This window comes from Geotrypetes seraphini, chromosome 11 (assembly GCF_902459505.1).
Source record: "Geotrypetes seraphini chromosome 11, aGeoSer1.1, whole genome shotgun sequence".
Taxonomy (NCBI): domain Eukaryota; kingdom Metazoa; phylum Chordata; class Amphibia; order Gymnophiona; family Dermophiidae; genus Geotrypetes; species Geotrypetes seraphini.
In genome coordinates, this window is record NC_047094.1 from 137,728,225 (window position 1) to 137,746,774 (window position 18,550).

Sequence of the window (18,550 nt, forward strand, 5' to 3'; positions counted from 1 at the left end):
TGAGCGGGCGACAGAGACGAGCGGTGCAACCTCAGCGCCGGGGCGTGCGACATTCAGTGACGCAATGAGCGGGCGAGCAGGGCAACCTCAGCGGCCGGACGTGCGACGTATAGTGACGTAATGAGCGGGCGACAGAGACGAGCGGGGCAACCTCAGCACCCGGACGTGCAGTGACGCATTGAGCGGTCGACAGAGGCGAGCGGGGCAACCTCAGCGCCCGGAAGTGCGACGTGCAGTGACGCAATGAGCGGGCGACAGAGGCGTGAGCTGCGCTGAGAGGAGCGGTGGAAAGGTGAGACATGGCGGCTTGCGTCGCGCAGAGGTTTGTGACGGGGCGATGGTGCTCGTGTCTGGCGCTTGGCTCGGCTCTGCTCGCGACGGGGAAGCCCTTTTGTGGCGGTCAAAGGGCTGCAGGTCCCCGGGGGCAGCCTGAAGGCTTTCGGGGGGCCAAATGCAAGCTTTTTTGAAACCTGAAGCTATCTGGCAACACTAGGCTAGGACAGACTCAGCCGTTCCAGGAGGCAGATCCCATAATGCATCAGGGTAAGGTTGGCCCCAAAGTCTCCCTCTGCTCTTTCAACCCTGAAAATTCAAATACGCAGCACTTTCTAGGTTTCGCTGTCTGATGTGAGACACAAGTTCATCTTCTCTGACTCTCTTCCAGTAGAGCAATTGATTTGGTCAGCCTTCCATTTTATTTTATTTTTAGGTAAAGGCAGGGGATGAATTCAGAGGGTACCTGCTTGTATATTGAGTGACACTCCCCTTTTTTTTATTAAGATGTTATTTTTCAAATATCTCCGGCTCATAGATCAGTGAGCCAGGATTGGGATTGCCATAGTTTTATGGCCCTGCGCCGTTCTGCCCCAACACAACCTCATCTCTTTCCCGGAACTGGAAGGCCTCCGAGCATGTACAGGTGTGACGCAGTGATGTCACGCGCATGCATGTGACATCATTGCGTCTTCCACACATGCTCAAGAGGCCCTTCAGATGCGGCCTCGAGCTCTGGCAGAGCTGAGACCATCCAAAAGTGCCGGGTTTTCTAAATCCATCTGGACAGTCCTTTAAAAATAGGACATGTCTGGGTAAATCCAGGATGTTGATTGGTGTTTTGTTGTTTTTTTTTTATTATTATTTATTTTAGAAATTTTTGCATTATTTAACAAGCATATCATCTTGTACAGAAAGTGCAATTAAGAAAACATAATATTAAACACAACATTAAAAATACTTTCTATCCAAAAAAGAAGAAATAACTCTCAACTTAATCGCACACTAGTCCTCAAAATTAGGATCCAAGACTTAAGAAACGGAGTGATTTAAGGATACAAAATAACAACTAAAGGAAATCACATTATCTGATACTGAAAAGGAGCTAATTATTCCTTGGACGCTGATTTTCCTTCATTCCCAAGGCGCTTCGTGGAGAGGAAGGCTGTCAAATGAGCTGGTTCAAAGAACACATATTTCAAAGTATGATACCTTACTACACATTTACAAGGATATCTAAGGAAAAATAAACCCCCAATCTGGGTCACACCAGGTTTCAACATTAGAAATTCCCTTCTTCTCTTTTGAGTCTCCTTAGAGACATCCGGAAAAATTTGAATATGAAAACCCAGGAAGTCTGTGGTTCTATTTTTAAAGAAAAGTTTAAGGATCCAGTCTTTATCTGGAGCCAGAACTACAGTCAGTAGGAGAGTGGCTGGAATAGCCACTTCTCTGTCCGACTGCTCTAATAAAGCAGATACATCCATAGAACTTTCCTGGGATTTTCCAATTACGTCTTTCTTCTGAGCATCCTGAGTCTTTATAGGTAAATAATATACTCTTATCAATGGAGGTAATGAATTCTCAGGAATTTTTAATATTTCCAGAAAGTAACGCTTTATCATGTCTCTTGGGGAAATTGAAGAGACCTTTGGAAAATTAATTAAACGCAAATTATTAATCCGGGAATTGTTTTCAAGTGCTTCCAATTTTCTCCTCATTATCAAGTTATCTTTTACCAATAAGTCATGATTACTTTTTATCATTTTTATGTCCTTCTTATCTTCTTGGGTATCAGATTTCAATATTTCTATGTCTTCTTTCAAATTCTTAATAACTTCTTTCTGGTCTTTAAGTTCTTTATCTAAGTTTTTAATTTGAGGAGTCAGAGAATTACCCAAAGCCACAACTAACTCCCAGAGCGAGTCTAAAGTGACTTCTGGGGGTTTAACTGGAACAAAAGGAATTGTTAGTGTAGGCAAAGATAGTTCAGATGTCTGGTCTACCTCTTCAGTGCCCTGTTCCTCCATAGCACGAGTTGTCCCAGTCGCTGGTTTCTCCAAAGGGAGCGAGTCCCTCTGAGTTGTCTCCTGCTGCAAGCCCTCCGACGTGCTGGCCTCTCGAGGGGAGAACACACTCTCGTCTGACGTGCTCTCCTCTCGCGGTGAGCTAGCTCCCAGCGGCAACGGCTGGAGGGGAGGCGTCCTAACGTCGGGGCTCAGAGTCACGTCTAGCCCATGGGATGTCGTCGAAGCACTCCTCTCTGCCGATGCTTCCATCGGGCGATTCCCCGAACCGACTTGCTCGTTTTGAAGGCGTCTGAAGATGTCTTCAATTGTAGGAACCGTGGGTCCTGAGCGCTGGGAGGCACCACCAACACTCTTGCCCCTTCTTTTCGGCATTTCCAAAGAGGTAAGGAAAACACTCTCAGGCGTCCTTCCAGCATCAGACAGCGGCAGCCATCTTGGATCCTTTGATTGGTGTTTTAAGAATTGTAAATTTCTCTGGTTTGGGACTATTTGTGCTGTATGTTTAACTTGTTCATGAGTTTTCTAGATAAAGTTGGCATCAGTTTCACAAATGGCTAATAGAGGCCTTTATATTTTAATTTTGACATGTAGACCACTTGGTCTTAGCCAACCTGCTGAATAAGGCACTGCATCAAACGAATAAAATATCTTACTAACAAATCAGTCTATATACCTGAAATCAGTGAAGTCCAACTTTTCCATTTATCAGGTGTATCTGATTCAGCAGTGTAAAAATTTAAAGAAGATTTAAAACTATGTGATCAGGTAATGATTTTAGACTTATAGACCACTTAGACAAGAATGTGTTAGCTGCCCAAATTGCAGTTCAGGATATGCAAGGCTTCTAATTTAAGTTTTGACAGATTAACACTGTTAAAATATCCTAATATAAAACAATGCTAAACGGCTACCACACAACACATTAAAAGTGTTTTGCAGTATTTTACCCAGTGGTATAGCGAGGGTAGGGGGTGCCCTCCCCTCTCCGTCCCCCCCCACCCCCGCCTCTTTAAATCTTCACCAGCGCGTGCTCTGACATCACTTCCTTGCCCCAGAAGTGATTTCAGAGGGGAGCCAGGCCAGTGCGAGCAGCTGGGCAGAGAAGTTGTGCTGGTGAAAATTTAAAGAGGGGGAAGGGAGGGTGTGAGTGTGGTGTGGAGGGTGAGAGGTTGCCAGCATCTGGGGCAGACTGCCCCCCCCTTTTACTACATCACTGATTTTGCCTATTTGAGTGTGTTGAAAAATGAGTAAAAAAATGTTTATTTACCCAATGTTTATTTAATCCGTTTCATTCAGTTTGACACTTGATATATGACTTTTAGTGTAACAGCACCTGCCCTTTGACATTTTCTACCAGGTTACTTAAGATTAGAGCATACTTTTATGAAATTCAAAAACTTTCAGTGTAGAGTGAGGCTTGAGGCAATTTGCAGAGAATGCTTTTGATCTTTTTTGTTTCTCATACTATTTGGATGATGCAAATTCAGTCACTCATCTTTATATTTTTGTCTTCCCACTATGTATCTGGTTTTTGGATATTACATAAATCGCTCTGATGGACTCGATGGGCACTATATCAAATTCAGATAAATATAGAATATTTTGCATTACTTTTTTCAGATGCCTGTGGCTGTTGGACCCTATGGACAATCTCAGCCCAGCTGTTTTGACAGGGTGAAAATGGGATTCATGATGGGCTTTGCAGTAGGAATGGCAGCAGGAGCACTTTTTGGCACATTTTCTTGCCTAAGGTATGTTTGAAGCAAGTGGAGAAAGCTTACAGAGCACCAGTACTGGACAGACTTGCATGGTCTATGTCCATATATGACCATTTGGTTGAAGATGGGCTGGAGTGAGCTTTGATGGAGACTTCAGTAGAGCGTTGGGTTCTGGCCCATCATTAGCTAAGAAGAAGGAAAATTTAAATTAAATCAGTAATATAAAGAGTGGGTAAGGTTGGGCAGACTGGAGGGACCATTTATGTCTTTATCTGCCATCATCTACTATGTTGCCATGTATGTGACAGTGTTGCATTTTTCCCTCTCTCAGGATCGGCATGAGAGGGCGAGAGCTGATGGGTGGCGTTGGGAAAACCATGATGCAGAGTGGAGGCACGTTTGGAACCTTCATGGCGATCGGAATGGGAATCAGATGCTAAGATAGCAACTCTTCTAAGAAGAAAATCAGATGTTCTTGTTATATCTTGCCTATCACAAATAATAAAAAAACATTTTGAAAATGTGCTTTTTCCCGTCCAGATGTTAAATTTTGTAGGGTGATACAGTATCTCTACTCGACAACAGTAGAAACTTCTAGTGATCTTTTTTTTTTTTTTTAATTGTTTCTAACTAGAAAAGAAAGAAACCTGACATTTGGGGATTAATTCCTGTTGAATGTTGGTAAATTTCAGCCAATGTATGATTCTCAATAGCTATCTGGCACCAGCCAGCCTTGAGCTTGGAAGACAGCTGTTTTTTCCTGAGATTCTACTACTACTGAATGTACACAATGTTGTACACATTATATGCAGGCACTTTCTCTGTCCCTACTGGGCTCACAGTCTAAGTTGTGCCTGGGGCTTGCCCAAGGTCACAAGGAGCAGTAGTGGGAATCGAACCCACTTTGCCAGGATCAAAGCCAGCTGTGGGTGCCTACGTGTCGGTACAGATTAGTGTGAGTTATGCACATCAGCGGCTCATTTACACAACTGCAGTAACATCAGTTCTATATGGCTGGTATAACTGCGGGTCTGTAAGATATAGAATAGTGAGTTTATATATTTCTCTGTTTGATTGCCACAGCCGCAGCTCTATGGCTGGTGTAACTTTGGATGTTTAACTGTAAGGAATGCCGGACACTATATAGTGGCACTAGATTAACTTTTCACCAAGGGTATACAGTCAATATAGACCAAATCAAAGGGTGAAGCAAACCTTAGTCACCCCTTAGTGCCCTGGAGTACTCATGAATTTTACCCCGATCCTCAGCGACACCACTTGGAGCTCAAAACAATCTCATTGCTCCAAGCTTTACTTGTCAAATCGTCACTGGATCGTTTATATTGTGTTATTTATATTTTTTGAATTTTTCTTAACTTTTGTATATTCTATATGTGTAAAACTTCAATAGTCACATTTTGAAATAGTTTTAAGCATATCACTTAGCTTAGGTAAGGAATTTTTAGTTGTTTTGGTTCCATTAAGATTGGTGACTTTAACAGCTATTCTTTTGAACATTATTAATTTTAACTTTTGTTCTTTAATAGGGGTTATTCTTGATAAAGCTTGTATAGCGAAACATGTCGGTGTTAATCCCCTGCCAAAGACCACATGACTAAGCTAAGTGATATGCTTAAAACTATTTCAAAATGTGAATATTGAAGTTTTACACATATAGAATATACAAAAGTTAAGAAAAATTCGAAAAATATAAATAATACAATATAAACGATCCAGTGACGATTTGACACGTAAAGCTTGGAGCAATGAGATTGTTTTGAGCTCCAAGTGGTGTCGCTGAGGATCGGGGTAAAATTCATGAGTACTCCAGGGCACTAAGGGGTGACTAAGGTTTGCTTCACCCTTTGATTTTTACACTATTTTTAAGTCATTATTTTATAATGGAATCTGGGCACTCAATGCCTTTGTCGATTGTGCCTTCAGGTGGATCAATTTTTTTTTTTTTTTTTACTACATCAAGATTTTCAAAGATTAGGATACACGATGAAGTTACAGAGTAATACTTTTGAAAACCTATAGGAGGAATATTTTTTTCACTCAAAGAATAGTTAAGCTCTGGAACACAGTTCTAGGGGATGTGGTAAGAGCAGTTAATGTAGCTGTTTTTAAAAAAGGTTTGGACAAGTTCCTGGAGGAAAAGTCCATAGTCTGCTATTGTGACAGACATGGGACGGTAGCAAGGAATGCTGCTACTATTGGGGTTTTTGCCAGGTACTTGTGACTTGGATGGACCATTGGTTTGATCCAGTAAGGCTATTCTTATGTTCTTTGGGGCGCTTAAATGGAGGTTTTCAATTATGGAATTGCCTCTTTGCAGCAACATTTGGCTACTAAAGAGTAAATATTCAGCTCGTGGTAGTGAGTGATTTTTTTTTTATATCCCAATATTCAGTGCAGGGCCATATTTGCCTGGTACTTATCCAACTGGGTAAGCGAAACGGCCAAAGATAGGACTGTGTTTTATGCGGTCCAGTTTGTCCTTATCTGGTTAAGTGCTGAATATTAGCACTTGGCTGTATATGTTCCAACTTCGTCCCTCGACTACCCACATTTTAAGCAGTTGGAGAGAATATTCCCCAGCCCCAAGGGTATTAAATGCTACACAATACACAGAACAACCTTAACATACCAAGCAGCAAAATGGTGGTACTCTCATAAACCAAGTAAGAACCTCCCCCCCTTACATACTCTACCATAAAAACCCATCTATTCACGAAGGCCTGGATTCTCTAACCGGCATCGTTGATGGCGCCAGGTACAGAATCGCACCTCTGGCAAAGGTAGGTGCCAGAAATACAGACCAGAGTTTTCCAGGCCTACCTTTCCTGTAAATCATGCCTCCGTATACTTCCGGCGTTAGGTGGCCTAAAGCGTCTACAGAGGCACAATTCTGGCGCTGATTGTTTAGGCGCCAGTAGGCACCTTAAACATAGTTAAAAAGGTTTAAACCATTTTTTTTACTGAGCTTGGGCGGCTACCGATGCTTAAAAAATCGTCGCCATTTAGAGAATCTGGGCTAAAATTATTAACAGAAGGAAAAGACCAATTTAAGACAGGAAGCAAGACTCATCTCCGTTCCCACATCTTGTGCTACAACGACCCCCATGTAAAGATGGTAATCCCTAAGAAAGCACTGAATGTAACAATCCTGTAATCTCCTGGGTGTGAGCAGTTTTTTTTCATGTAAATCGCATAGAACGCCTTATGGGGAAAAGTAGCAATCCATAAATACTGGCACTCTCTAAAGTTGAAAGGGGATAGATTCCGTACAAACGTAAGGAAGTTCTTCACCCAGAGAGTGGTAGAAAACTGGAACGCTCTTCCGGAGGCTGTTATAGGGGAAAACACCCTCCAGGGATTCAAGACAAAGTTGGACAAGTTCCTGTTCAACTGGAACGTACGCAGGTGAGGCTGGACTCATTTAGAGCACTGGTCTTTGACCTGGGGGCCGCTATGTGAGCGGAGTGCTGGGCACAGTGGACCACAGGTCTGACCCATCAGTGGCAAATCTTATGTTCTTAATATAATTATCCAGGCCTGTCTGGTTAAAGTGCTTTGAATATCATCCCAAAATGGATAGCTGAAAGGTATAAATACCAATTCATAAGTTGGAATAACTCAAAGAATAAGTGAGATTTTTTTTAACTTAAATATGAATTTTCTGGGTCTAATGTTTTAGTCTTGCTTTCATTAGATAATCAGAACTCAATATTTCTATGTGCAGAGACTCAAAGCAAGGCGAGCCTAACCTGTCACTGACCAGATATGAAAGTAAACCACAAAGTGTCTGCCTGTTTGGCTTTTGCGACTTGGTTGCCACTTTGTTTTCTAGGACTATTGATTTAATGAGAACAAAAAAGTGGGGAAGGGATCGGGCTCATCAACCTTTGGGCAATTATAATTTATTGAAAATAATCATAAAAATATATCACATATATAAAATACTAGCTGATTATCCGGCATTGCCCAGATATTTATTTATCCCAATCTTCTATTCAACAGGAAAAGGAATCGTGTCACCCCCTTCCCACCCCACAGTATTTTTCCCCAGATAGTAAGTCATGTATACCAAGTTGTTTCATTGTTTTAGCCTATGGTTGCACTTGGCCGATTGCCTTACGTTTCCTTGGAGGCATTGGTACAGGTCACCCCCTTCCCACCCCACAGTATTTTTTCCCAGATAGCAAGTGATATGTATACCAAGTTTGGTTGAAATCTCTCCATGCGTTTCAGAGTTATGCTGGAATATACCAACACTCAATTCCCCAGCACTATCTTCAAACTTTACTCAATAAGCATTCCCACTACAGAATCTAAACAAGTCTGATCCCTTTTAGAAGCGAACTGTCAGGATGCTTAGTGCAATTTTCAGATCCTTAAATGTGTTCAAACAATTTCATAACGCTGTGAATGAATGGCTCAGGCTTGCGATACTGCACTAAAAAATTAAATCCAAGCGCTGCACGGAAAAGATTATCTGAGCCATTCATTCACCTAAACCTTATCAGCACCATCTACTGGATCACCAGTCTATACTTCAGTCTACCCCTGAGGAAGGCTTTCTAGTGGAAGCCGAAACACGGACCGTGTTGGGTCCAACGATATGAATGAAAGGACTCTATTTAAGGCTTGGTGTCTTACATGTTTTATGTGTGTGATATATTTTTTATGATTATTTTCAATAAATTATAATTGCCCAATAGTTGTTGTACACTGTCTCTTCCCCGCTTGGTTTTTGTTCTGCTGTGCCTCATGTGGGATTGAGTTTTCCTGGGTTTTTTTGTGGAGACTATTGATTTAATAAGCTTATTTTCATGGAGACTTTCATAGACGTCTGTCGGTCATAGTGAAACCACAGGCAGGTTCAGTGATAGCAGACAGTATGACCTAACGGACACCCAAGACATTAAAGCAGAATGAGCTTCATATTTATATCATGAAAAGACAGGAGGCAGGGATTTGGCTGTTGCTTTTTATTCACACAATGCAGCTACGGTGACAGCTGTTGCAGCTGTCACCGATAGTGGTACATAAACTTGAAACCAGGGCTGATCAGGAGCAGAGGGAAGGAAGCACTGTTTCTTCACTCTTCATGCTGTTGGAGACAAAAAGAGAGAAGATAAGAGTTGTGTACATGTATTTCTCTTTCAAAACAGAATTATAGCCCGTCAGTCTAGGGAGAAAATGCTAGTCTTGGTGGGTTACAAAGTCACATGAAAATATCCAATTAAAAACAAATTTTTAGGTTTATGAAGTCTTTATATACCATCTGCTAAACAATGGTCAAAGCAGTTTGCAATTAAAAGTTTAAAAAGAGGAGAGAGAAAATGAACATAAAAAATAAACTTCAAACATGAGGGGTTTTGTCTGTAGTACAGGTACAGAATCCTTTATCTGAAAACTGAAATTTGACACAAACCAGGAATACAAGTAGTCCATTTCCCCAAAGCAGTTGAGTACTTTTCTCCAGGTCAGAGAGCTGTAGATTCCACTCAGGGTGGCAGTGAGAAGCAGAAAAGGTGGGAGGGCTGACTTATCATTACGAAAACTGAAAAAAATATATGCCTGTTCCAAGGATTTTGAATAAAGGATCTTGAACCTGTACTACGATCTGGCATTTGCTCTGTTTGAACGTGATTTGGAACTGATCTGATTCCAGCTCTCTAACCTGGAGATCACTTTGCATTACTGAGGTTTCAAAAACTACCTTGGTGTGATCTGGAGCTTGCTCCGCGCTATTTATGTCTAGGTATTGCAGATTTAGTCTCACCTTAATTACAGCTTCTCTGGTGCGAGAACGGAGCTTGTTCACTTGTGTTTCGGCTATGTCCGCACGCTCCTCAGCATCATCCAGTTCATGCTGTACTTTACGGTACTTCATCAGGTTGGAGCTGGCTTGTGTTTCCTGCGGAGAGCAATGAGGAGGAGGATATCAAATTTCTCAGGAAAAAAAAAACAAAAACCACGCAAAGCTCAAGTCCAACCTCCCTTACTACTGAGCACCTACAGGCTTGACCAACTTTCATATTCTCTTGTGGAGATATTATAGCAGGGCAACAGGTTATTGTGGAATTGCTAAGTATAACTTGAGTTTTATTGATGCACAGCTGGAGCCTGATGAGGTACAAATAAGGTAGCAAAGTCCACTGTAAGTGGAGTTTGGGAGTTCAACCTTCTTGAACAATATGATGTTCCATAGAGGTTTCTGAAGATCCCGGCATCTTCATGAATTACTCATATACTGGTCCAGTCCATGCAGCCTCAAAGTGGTATGTATAAATGTGACCTACACTGACATAATCCATACACTCTTATCTGAATGGTGCTTTGCACTTACCGCCTCCTCAGACTGACGTTTGTAACTCTTCACCTTTGTCTGGAGTTTGTCGATCAGGTCCTGCATACGAGCCAGGTTTTTCCTGTCTTCCTCATTCTAGGGAATGAAATCTACAGTTACTAATGGCTCTTAACCTTTTTATTTTGTGGCACTTTCAAGTTTGTTCGATCTCTGTGGCCCACCATCCTAAATTTTGCAGTCCTTACCTTACTCTCACCCTTCTCCCCAACTTGTTTCCCACTGGCACTTTTCACCCTTGTGCGTTTCATTCTGTTGCCTTCAATCTGATGTCTGAACATGAAGGGCCAGTGGATCATCCAAGATTACAAAGCTGCATGCGTTCAGATGTCGTTTGAAGCCAGCAGAGTAATGAAATGCAGGTTGAAAGCATTGCTCTAGTTCTGCTAGTGGGAAGCAATCAGGTGGGAGAGTAAGGTTGCCAGTTTTCATGAGTGGTGGACTGTCCCCTTGGAAAACTCAACTGGTATCCTAGTGAAAGAAGATTTATGGTGTGTAGAACGCCAGGCCCTGGGGTGGTCAAGAGTGGATTACTGCAATGCGGTATTTTTCAGACTTCAAGTAGTTCAAAATGATGCAGAATGCAGCAGAGTGCCTGGTTACTACCATGGTCCTATTGTGCCTCTTGCTAACTGTTTGAAATGTAAGGTATTAACTTATATGTTCCAATTCTTCATGAGCTAATATGAGTCTGTCTAAAGAATAAGGTGCAAATGTCTGTTCCTGCTTGAGCACCTCATTCAGCTGATTCCTGGTTCGTAGCAATTTCTTCTTATTCTGAGGTACATGAGCTTGAGCTTTCTCGGTAACTGGTCCAGTAAAGTGGAGCAAACTATTCCAAGAGTTAACAGTGGATGGTGAATTTTTACCTTTTGGAAACAATTTAAGACATTGTTTCATGAAGCCTACGGTCTATGGTGGCTCTACATTGGGAACTAGAGGAGTTGGCTCAGATTTTAAAGGCTGAGGGATGATTAATATGTTTTCATGTTTGTTGTTCCTGATGTGTTTTACTTATGATGTCTTTTTATTAACTTAGCGGTGATTAGAGGGCAACCCTAGTAAATGAGAAGCAAAGATTTCTACGGTCTGTATTCTCTATATGGCAAGACAGATTGGGATGGGCCGGAGTTAGCTTTAATGGCAACTTCAGCAGTGGGGCCCAGAAACTAGCAAGGACAAATCAAGTGTGCTATGTAGTATCACATCGTACTTTATGAATTTATCTTGTTGGGCAGACTGGATGGACTATATGGGCCTTTATCTGCCATCATCTACTCTTTTACTATGGTTTTATTGTTGATGGTAAATTCTGCCATGAGGAGGAGTCTCTTCTAGACCGGCAGGGTATATATTTCCCTAAACATTAATAATATTCTCCATCAGCCAATAAATGTTTCCAGCCTGGTATCTCTAAGTTAATTTTCTGACTTAGAGTATCTTTTTCTCAAGAAGTTTTCCATTTTGACTCTACATTGCTTGGGGATTGGGCATCCATTGGATATCTTCCCTCCTGTCTTCTGTAGTGCTTCCCAGTTGCATGGAGCAGGGAGAGAGGGTCTGGCTGAGCAATCAAAGCATTTGGGGTGCTGATAGAATGATTGCATGGGACTTGGGGGTGGGGGGGAGGATCATTTTGTGGCTGCCAGTGCTGCAGCATAGGAACAGAATGAAGTGAATGATGCGTTGATGTACTTAGGCAACATAGCACTTCGACTCTGATGAAGACATGAATTCATGTCGGGAGAACCACATGCAGAAAAGGTGTTACTAATTTGGAAAATTGAAATATTTGATAAAAGAAGAGGATAATTATAACAATTAATAGAAACAATTACTTTGGATCAATGAGTTGAGCTGTATTTTTCAGTAATATACTCTAGCTGCTATCTGAAGATCCGAAAAAAGTTACAAAATCAATTGTTATATTCTCTATGAGCTTATTTTAATATGATGTATCCTCTTATCGTTTTTTTCCTTTTTGTGTCCAGTCTGTCAATTAATGAGCTTTAATAATCCTTGTAAGTTTTCCCTAATTTTGTAAAAATTTGGATGGAAACTGCTTAGGCTTTAATAAGCGGTATATCAAAATATAATAAACTTGGAAACCTTACAGTTTTGCTTAACAAGATTGGAAGATTGTTATGAATAGAGATTAGCCTTGTGATACTGACGGGTTGGACTTGTGCAGCATAAGAAAGCCGTGCTTTACTCCAGTGCATCCGTATGTCTATAGAAGCAACTTAGACCCTTGGAAAACATGCAGTTGCACCGGGATCTTTGCTGAGAGGGTCTGGGTTCTGAATGGAATTGTTTTCCCTTTTATACCTGATATGTGAGCTCCTTTAGCCGTCTCTCGTACTTCCGAACTCCTTTCAGAGTCTCTGCGTTTTTCTTCTGTTCCACTTCAAGTTCTCCTTCCAGCTCTCGCACCTACAGTTATCAAGAAATGAGGTTGGCTAATGAGGATGCCCAGTAAGGGAGCAATTTTCATCGGCTCTATTTAGCTTTCAGACCCACAGCCCTCCAAACAGATTTTGAAAGGGAAACTCTTTGACAGCCAGACCTTTGTCTTTTGCATTTTGTTCAGGTATAAAGTATGTGGGTTAAACAATCAGGGAGCAGCAGGCCTGGATTTCCAAATAAAATCATATTTGTAGCTCTGATGACCCACCCTGGCCCTACTCCCAGCATTGGGGGAAATGTATGGCAACATGCAAACCTATCCCTGCAAAGAGTGAAAAAGAGCAGATAGGAGGGCAGAAAAAGTTGAGAGACGAGAAGTATAGACTGCAGGATGGCAGAAGGTGAGGTGGGCAGCAGAATAATCTATTTCTTCAATGCAAATTTTTTTTTACCAAATGTCTAAAAAGCTGCTGGAGCTGGTGGCAGAGGACAGAAGAGATATTTAAGGTAGGAGGAGTAGAAAATGGAGAATCTGTCAGGCAGCGGAGACTAATAATGAACAGAACAGGGGAGAGGGAGGATAGCAGAGTTGTACACACCTTGGCTTCCAGTTTCTGAATCTGCTTTTTGCCTCCTTTGAGAGCAATCTGCTCGGCCTCATCCAGACGCATCTGTAGATCCTTGATAGTTTGCTCCATGTTTTTCTTCATCCTCTCCAGGTGCGCGCTGGTGTCCTGCTCTTTCTTCAGCTCTTCCGCCATCATTGCAGCCTGCAAACGCAAGAGGTAGGTAATGCAACACGACTCCAGCAGTGCTCAGTTGAGGGGAGAACTGCTCTGCACAACTTTCTTGGGAAGAGATTATACCAAGCCTGAACTTACAGATGGGAGACTGAGATTTTTACTGGGACTCTTTTCTTCTGATCTTACGCCTCCTTTTACAAAAGCGTAGCATGGTTTTTAGAGTCAGCAGTGGCGGTAAAGGCTCGGACGCTCTTAGGAATTCTATGAGCATTAGAGCTGTTACCGCCGGGGCTGGCATGCTTTTGTAAAGGAGGGGAGGAGTGGGTTAATTTTGGATAGTATATGATCTAATCTGGGATTTATGGGTCACGCTTTACCTACTTATATTCAAGGCGACTTACAAAATGGAATAAGGAGAACTGAAGGAGCTGTAAAAAGGAATCTTAAGGAATATTTTACAGCCTAGGTATACATTACAGCAAAGAGAAGCATAGGCTAAGATCGTTGGGAATTGAAATGATAGAGAAAGAGTGTGGAGGAGTGTGTGGTGCAGTGGCTGAAGCTACAGCCTCAGCACCCTGGGGTTGTGGGTTCAAACCCCGTGCTGCTCCTTGTGACCCTGGGCAAGTCACTCAGTCCTCCATAGCCCCAGGTTAGATAGATTGTGAGCCCACCGGGACAGAGAGGGAAAATGCTTGAGTACCTGATTGTAAAACCGCTTAGATAACCTTGATAGGCGGTATATAAAATCCTAATATACTAGAAGATGTATTGTGTGATTAAGGAAGATTGATACAACTCTAAAGTGTGGCGGGAGGTACATTAAAAGGAACATAAGGAGAGGAGCACATACGACAAGAGAGCTAGTGTAGTTAGAAGAAGCAAGTCATGAGGTAGGTAGAGTCTGTTTCAGTCATTATCCAGTGTTAGCAGAGTACTTGGTTCCCAGGGTAAGAAGAAGAAGAGTGGTGCCATGTGTCTATTACTCTGAGAGTCGGTTGGGTTTGGGTCTGGATTGGCGTAATGGATGTTGGGTTTAAGTGCTGGTAGAATCGAAGAGAAAGGTTTATAGTTGGAGAAACTTGGTGTAGTTAAATTCAATTCTGATGAAGAGGTGATAATAGATGTATAATTGTATTATGTGTTTAAAGATGTTAATGTTTTCTGTAACAATAGGTAAATTTATAATCCACTTAGAAAGATATGATATATACATACATACATATATATATATATATATAAAATATATTTTGGAGACATTTAGCTGCAGATAACGATCTCTGACCCAGTTGGACATTGCATCCAAACAACTTTGGAGGACAGAAAGATCTGGAGATATGAAATCAGAAAAACATTTATGAGGAATTAGAAAGGAAGATCTTGGACGTAGGCGAAGGCCATTTCATAATACGGGAAGATTTCAATATCACATTAACAACCTGGATGGATTCATCAGGTGTGAGTGAATAGAGAAAGATGGCTAGAAGAACATTTAAGAAGTTGGGAGTGGAGAATATTTGGAGAACCTTACATGGGACGATACTTGTTACTTGGCTACCAATAATTCATATCTGTATATTGATTACTTCTCTTTGGACTGTACCTAGAGCCGAAATGTTACTGCAGCAGAGCTGTGGTAGAAAGGGGTAAATAGTTATTTACCCCTACTAAGGCTAGGAAACACTCCATTAAATTAATAGCTAATAAAAAAAAATGCATAGCTAGTCCAATAAACAAGTTATGTTTTATTTCTATGTAATATCTTTAAAAGTGGCCTAAGATGACTACCACACCATTTTAAACAAATGTGAGAAAGTATTTTTCTTTCTACAGTATCTACATTTATCTGTGGAATTTGCCAATGTCAGGATTGGTAGAATAGAATAGAATAGCATAGCTGAGTTTAGAAAAAGATTCGGACAAGTTTCTAGAGAATGGGCCTGGTATCAATTATCCAGGTAGACTGCTTCTTAGTTATGTGAATGAGCAACAGGGAATGGCTTTTCCCATTAGGATCTGCTGGATTCTTCTAAATAGCTTGGCTTGGCCATTGTTTGAGACGGGATGCTGGATTTGAAGGGCCTTTGGTCTGATCCTATATGGCGGTACTTCTTAAGCTCATTCCATTTTCTCTAGGAAAAGTAAGTCTGGGTCAGTATATCCTGAAAAAAAATGGCACCAACTTATCCTTAAACAGTGTGTAATGTTTTTCCAATAATGCCTGGGAGCTTCTACTTCACTCCTACCATACTGACTCCCAGATACATTGAGTCTCCCGGGGAAGGAAAATACTCAAATACACAGTATATTTAACCCTTTATAAGCTTCGTTCCCGCCTTACATCAGTGATGGCTTTCTTGGCTTTTTCCTCAGCGTTGCGGCACTCTTGCACGGCCTCCTCCACCTCTGAACTCAGCTGTGCAATATCTGCATCCAGCTTCTTCTTCTGGTTGATGAGTCCTGTGTTCTGGAAGGCAGTGACAGTACACACTTTACTACTGTTTTTTATGGGCAAACTATGCAGCAGCTCTTTCCTGCTTCAAACAAATTCTCCTCTATTGGTGTACTGTTGTTTGACTTAATAAATAGGGAGTTTCTTATACGCTTGTGTGTGAATTAACTGGTTAACGCCTTTGGCTGGAATGAGATGAGCGAGGTGGTGGGACATAGGAACCTAATGCCCCAAGTCAGTGAATGACCCTGCTCTGAGTTAAAGGAAGTGTGACATACCTGAGAATGTAGTAAGTTTACTCTCTCTGTAGCCTCCAGCAGTTCCTGCTCTGCCAGTTTTCTGCCCCTTTCGGCCTGCTCTAGTGCAGCTCGCAGCTCCTCTACCTCTGCCAACAGTAAGTTGTTGCGTCTCTCAAAGGCAGCAGCTTGCTCTTTCAAATCATCGTTATGGCGCACGGTGTCATCCAACTCAATCTGGAGATCCTGTGAACAAAGTTCAAGTGAACAGTCAGAGACCATGTAAAAACCAGTGAAAATAATTTGTAGGGTTACCATATGGCTCCAGATAAAGGAGGATGGATTGAGACATCCGAGTTTTATTTGCATTGAAAGCAATGGAAGTAAGGAGGACAGACTGAGACATCTGGGTTTTACTTGCATTGTTTCAGTGGATGTCTCAATCCGACCTCCTTTATCTGGAGCCATATGGTAATCCTAACAATTTGACAAAAATAGTTTTTCATTTGATGGCCAGGAATTTGTTGCTTGAAAACATGGTCAAGGCATTGCTGGGTTTAAAAGAGGTTTGGACAAGATTTGAGAGGAAAAGTCATCACGAAGGGTCTCACTTTGTGGTGACCCTTGTTGACTGCTCTCAGAGATAGGGTGTAGGTGGGGTTACCAGACGTCCGGATTTTCAAGGACGGGGGTCCAGACAGCTTTTCAAAACCAGGCATTTTGTCCGGTCTTTGAAAAGCCTCCTCTAAATTGCGTTGGGCAGGAGGAAATCAGTGCATGCGTGGATTTCCTCCTGCCCGACGAGAGCAGGCAGCCGGGGGGGGTGGGGGGGGGGGGGAGGGGAGGGGCAGGATTAGGGGCGGGACTGGGGCATAAAGGGGCGGGGATGGGTTGAACTGGGCAGGCCTCGGAGCGGGTCTAGGGGGGGTACAGATTTTAATATAGTAAAATAATAATAATAATAACTTTATTTTTGTATATTGCATTACCATGGAAGTTCTATGCGGTTAACAGATGAAGAGACTGTACATTTACAGTGAAGTTACATTTTTTTTGGGCATAGCAACATTTACATTTTCAGCGACGCTACATTTACGGTGAAGTTATTTTTCAGCTAGGTTACAAATTGCAGAGAAGTTACATTTGGTGTAGGATTCTGTTGACTCTAGTGCGACCTAGCATGGAGTGAAGGGGAAGGAGAAATTGACCTCACAAAGGTATGACCACAAGAATTCAGGTCTCATACCTTAATCTGGGACTGTAGAAGGCGTACAAGTTTCTGAGACTCTGCTGCTTGCCTGTTGGCATGGCTCAGCTGGATCTCCATTTCATTCAGGTCTCCCTCCATCTTTTTCTTCAGCCTGATGGCTTCATTTCTTGCTTTAGCTTCTGCATCCAGAGTGGCCTGCATGGATTCCATCGCCCTCTGGTGGTTACGCCTGTCATTGACAGAAATATGGTTTTATATGTTGAGGACAGAAGCGTGCTTTTGAACAGTTAACCGTTTTAATTGTACTTCAGAAAAACAGTATATCAGGCACTCAGTTAACATCTTTACTAGATATTGTTACTTCACTATTAAGGAAACCTTTCTATTCATGACAAATAACTTCACGAGTCTGTCCAAAATATTTAGTGTTAATTATAAGTGATGAAGACAATTTTAACTTGGCTGAAATTTGCATCCCCTGCCTGACTCATGAATAAATAGAGATTTTGAATATTGATTGTGGTGAACACAGGCTAAAACTGTTCAGTGTAAGCTCAGCACTGGAACATTCCACCGCAGCACCTTAGATTACAATCCTCTACTACCACTTATCATTTCTATAGCACTACTGGATGTACGCAGCCCTGTGCATTAAGCATTCAAGAGGCAGTCCCTGCTCCGTAGAGCTTACAACTAGAGAATGATACAGGGACAAATTTTTCCCCATTCCCGCGGGAACTAATTTCCCCGTCCCATCCTGGCAAGTTCTTTTCCTGGCCCTGCCCCTGCCCCATTCCTAGAAGCTCCATTCTCATCTGTGCAAACCTCAAACACTTTAAAATCATAAGTATTCGAGGCTTGTGTAGTTAAGGCAGAGCTTACAGTAATGGGACAGGGACAGTGGCAAAATTTGCAGGGGCAGAACAGGGAAATTGAGTTCCTTTGTGTCATTCTCTACTTACAATCTAACCTCGCCCCAGCAATTCAAAGCTGATAGACTTCTTTTTCTCAATAGGCTGTATGAAGTTGGCCTGGATGGCAAGGCTCCCCTTCATATTATCCTATGAAACTTTGTGGCTCGAATCCCTTCTCTCACTCTGTCATGT

General features: G+C 42.0%; 2 protein-coding genes across 5 annotated transcripts in view; one reads left to right on the forward strand and one right to left on the reverse strand.

Annotated features, from left to right (window-relative positions):
* Positions 1-137: 137 nt before the first annotated feature.
* On the forward strand, positions 138-4,546 carry ROMO1 (reactive oxygen species modulator 1). Of its 3 annotated transcripts, none has more exons than XM_033963830.1 (3): positions 138-292; positions 3,924-4,054; positions 4,353-4,546. In XM_033963830.1, the coding sequence occupies exons 2-3, from the start codon at positions 3,924-3,926 to the stop codon at positions 4,459-4,461; spliced, it is 240 nt and encodes a 79-aa protein (XP_033819721.1). In that variant the 5' UTR covers positions 138-292; the 3' UTR covers positions 4,462-4,546. The 3 variants fall into 3 exon arrangements, with proteins under 3 accessions (XP_033819721.1, XP_033819722.1, XP_033819724.1); XM_033963831.1 differs by having other exon boundaries at positions 254-322; XM_033963833.1 differs by lacking the exon at positions 138-292 and adding an exon at positions 362-543.
* A 4,454-nt stretch (positions 4,547-9,000) lies between these two features.
* Positions 9,001-18,550, reverse strand: part of MYH7B (myosin heavy chain 7B) — a 77,428-nt gene continuing 67,878 nt past the window's right edge. For both annotated transcript variants that reach the window (XM_033962997.1, XM_033962996.1), the window contains exons 36-43: positions 17,481-17,673; positions 16,277-16,480; positions 15,888-16,013; positions 13,403-13,573; positions 12,726-12,830; positions 10,380-10,475; positions 9,813-9,947; positions 9,001-9,137 (exon numbers count right to left, since the gene is read on the reverse strand). In XM_033962997.1, coding sequence (XP_033818888.1) covers positions 9,126-9,137; positions 9,813-9,947; positions 10,380-10,475; positions 12,726-12,830; positions 13,403-13,573; positions 15,888-16,013; positions 16,277-16,480; positions 17,481-17,673 — 1,042 coding nt within the window. In that variant the 3' untranslated portion in view covers positions 9,001-9,125. The remainder of the gene's footprint in view (positions 9,138-9,812; positions 9,948-10,379; positions 10,476-12,725; positions 12,831-13,402; positions 13,574-15,887; positions 16,014-16,276; positions 16,481-17,480; positions 17,674-18,550) is intronic.

What these genes read in the sequence shown, in the direction of transcription:
- ROMO1 (XM_033963830.1), top strand. Translation starts at nt 3,924, where the DNA reads ATGCCTGTGGCTGTTGGACCCTATGGACAATCTCAGCCCAGCTGTTTT. An exon ending in GGCACATTTTCTTGCCTAAG is followed by an intron (nt 4,055 to 4,352) that starts GTATGTTTGAAG and finishes TCCCTCTCTCAG; the next exon opens with GATCGGCATGAGAGGGCGAG.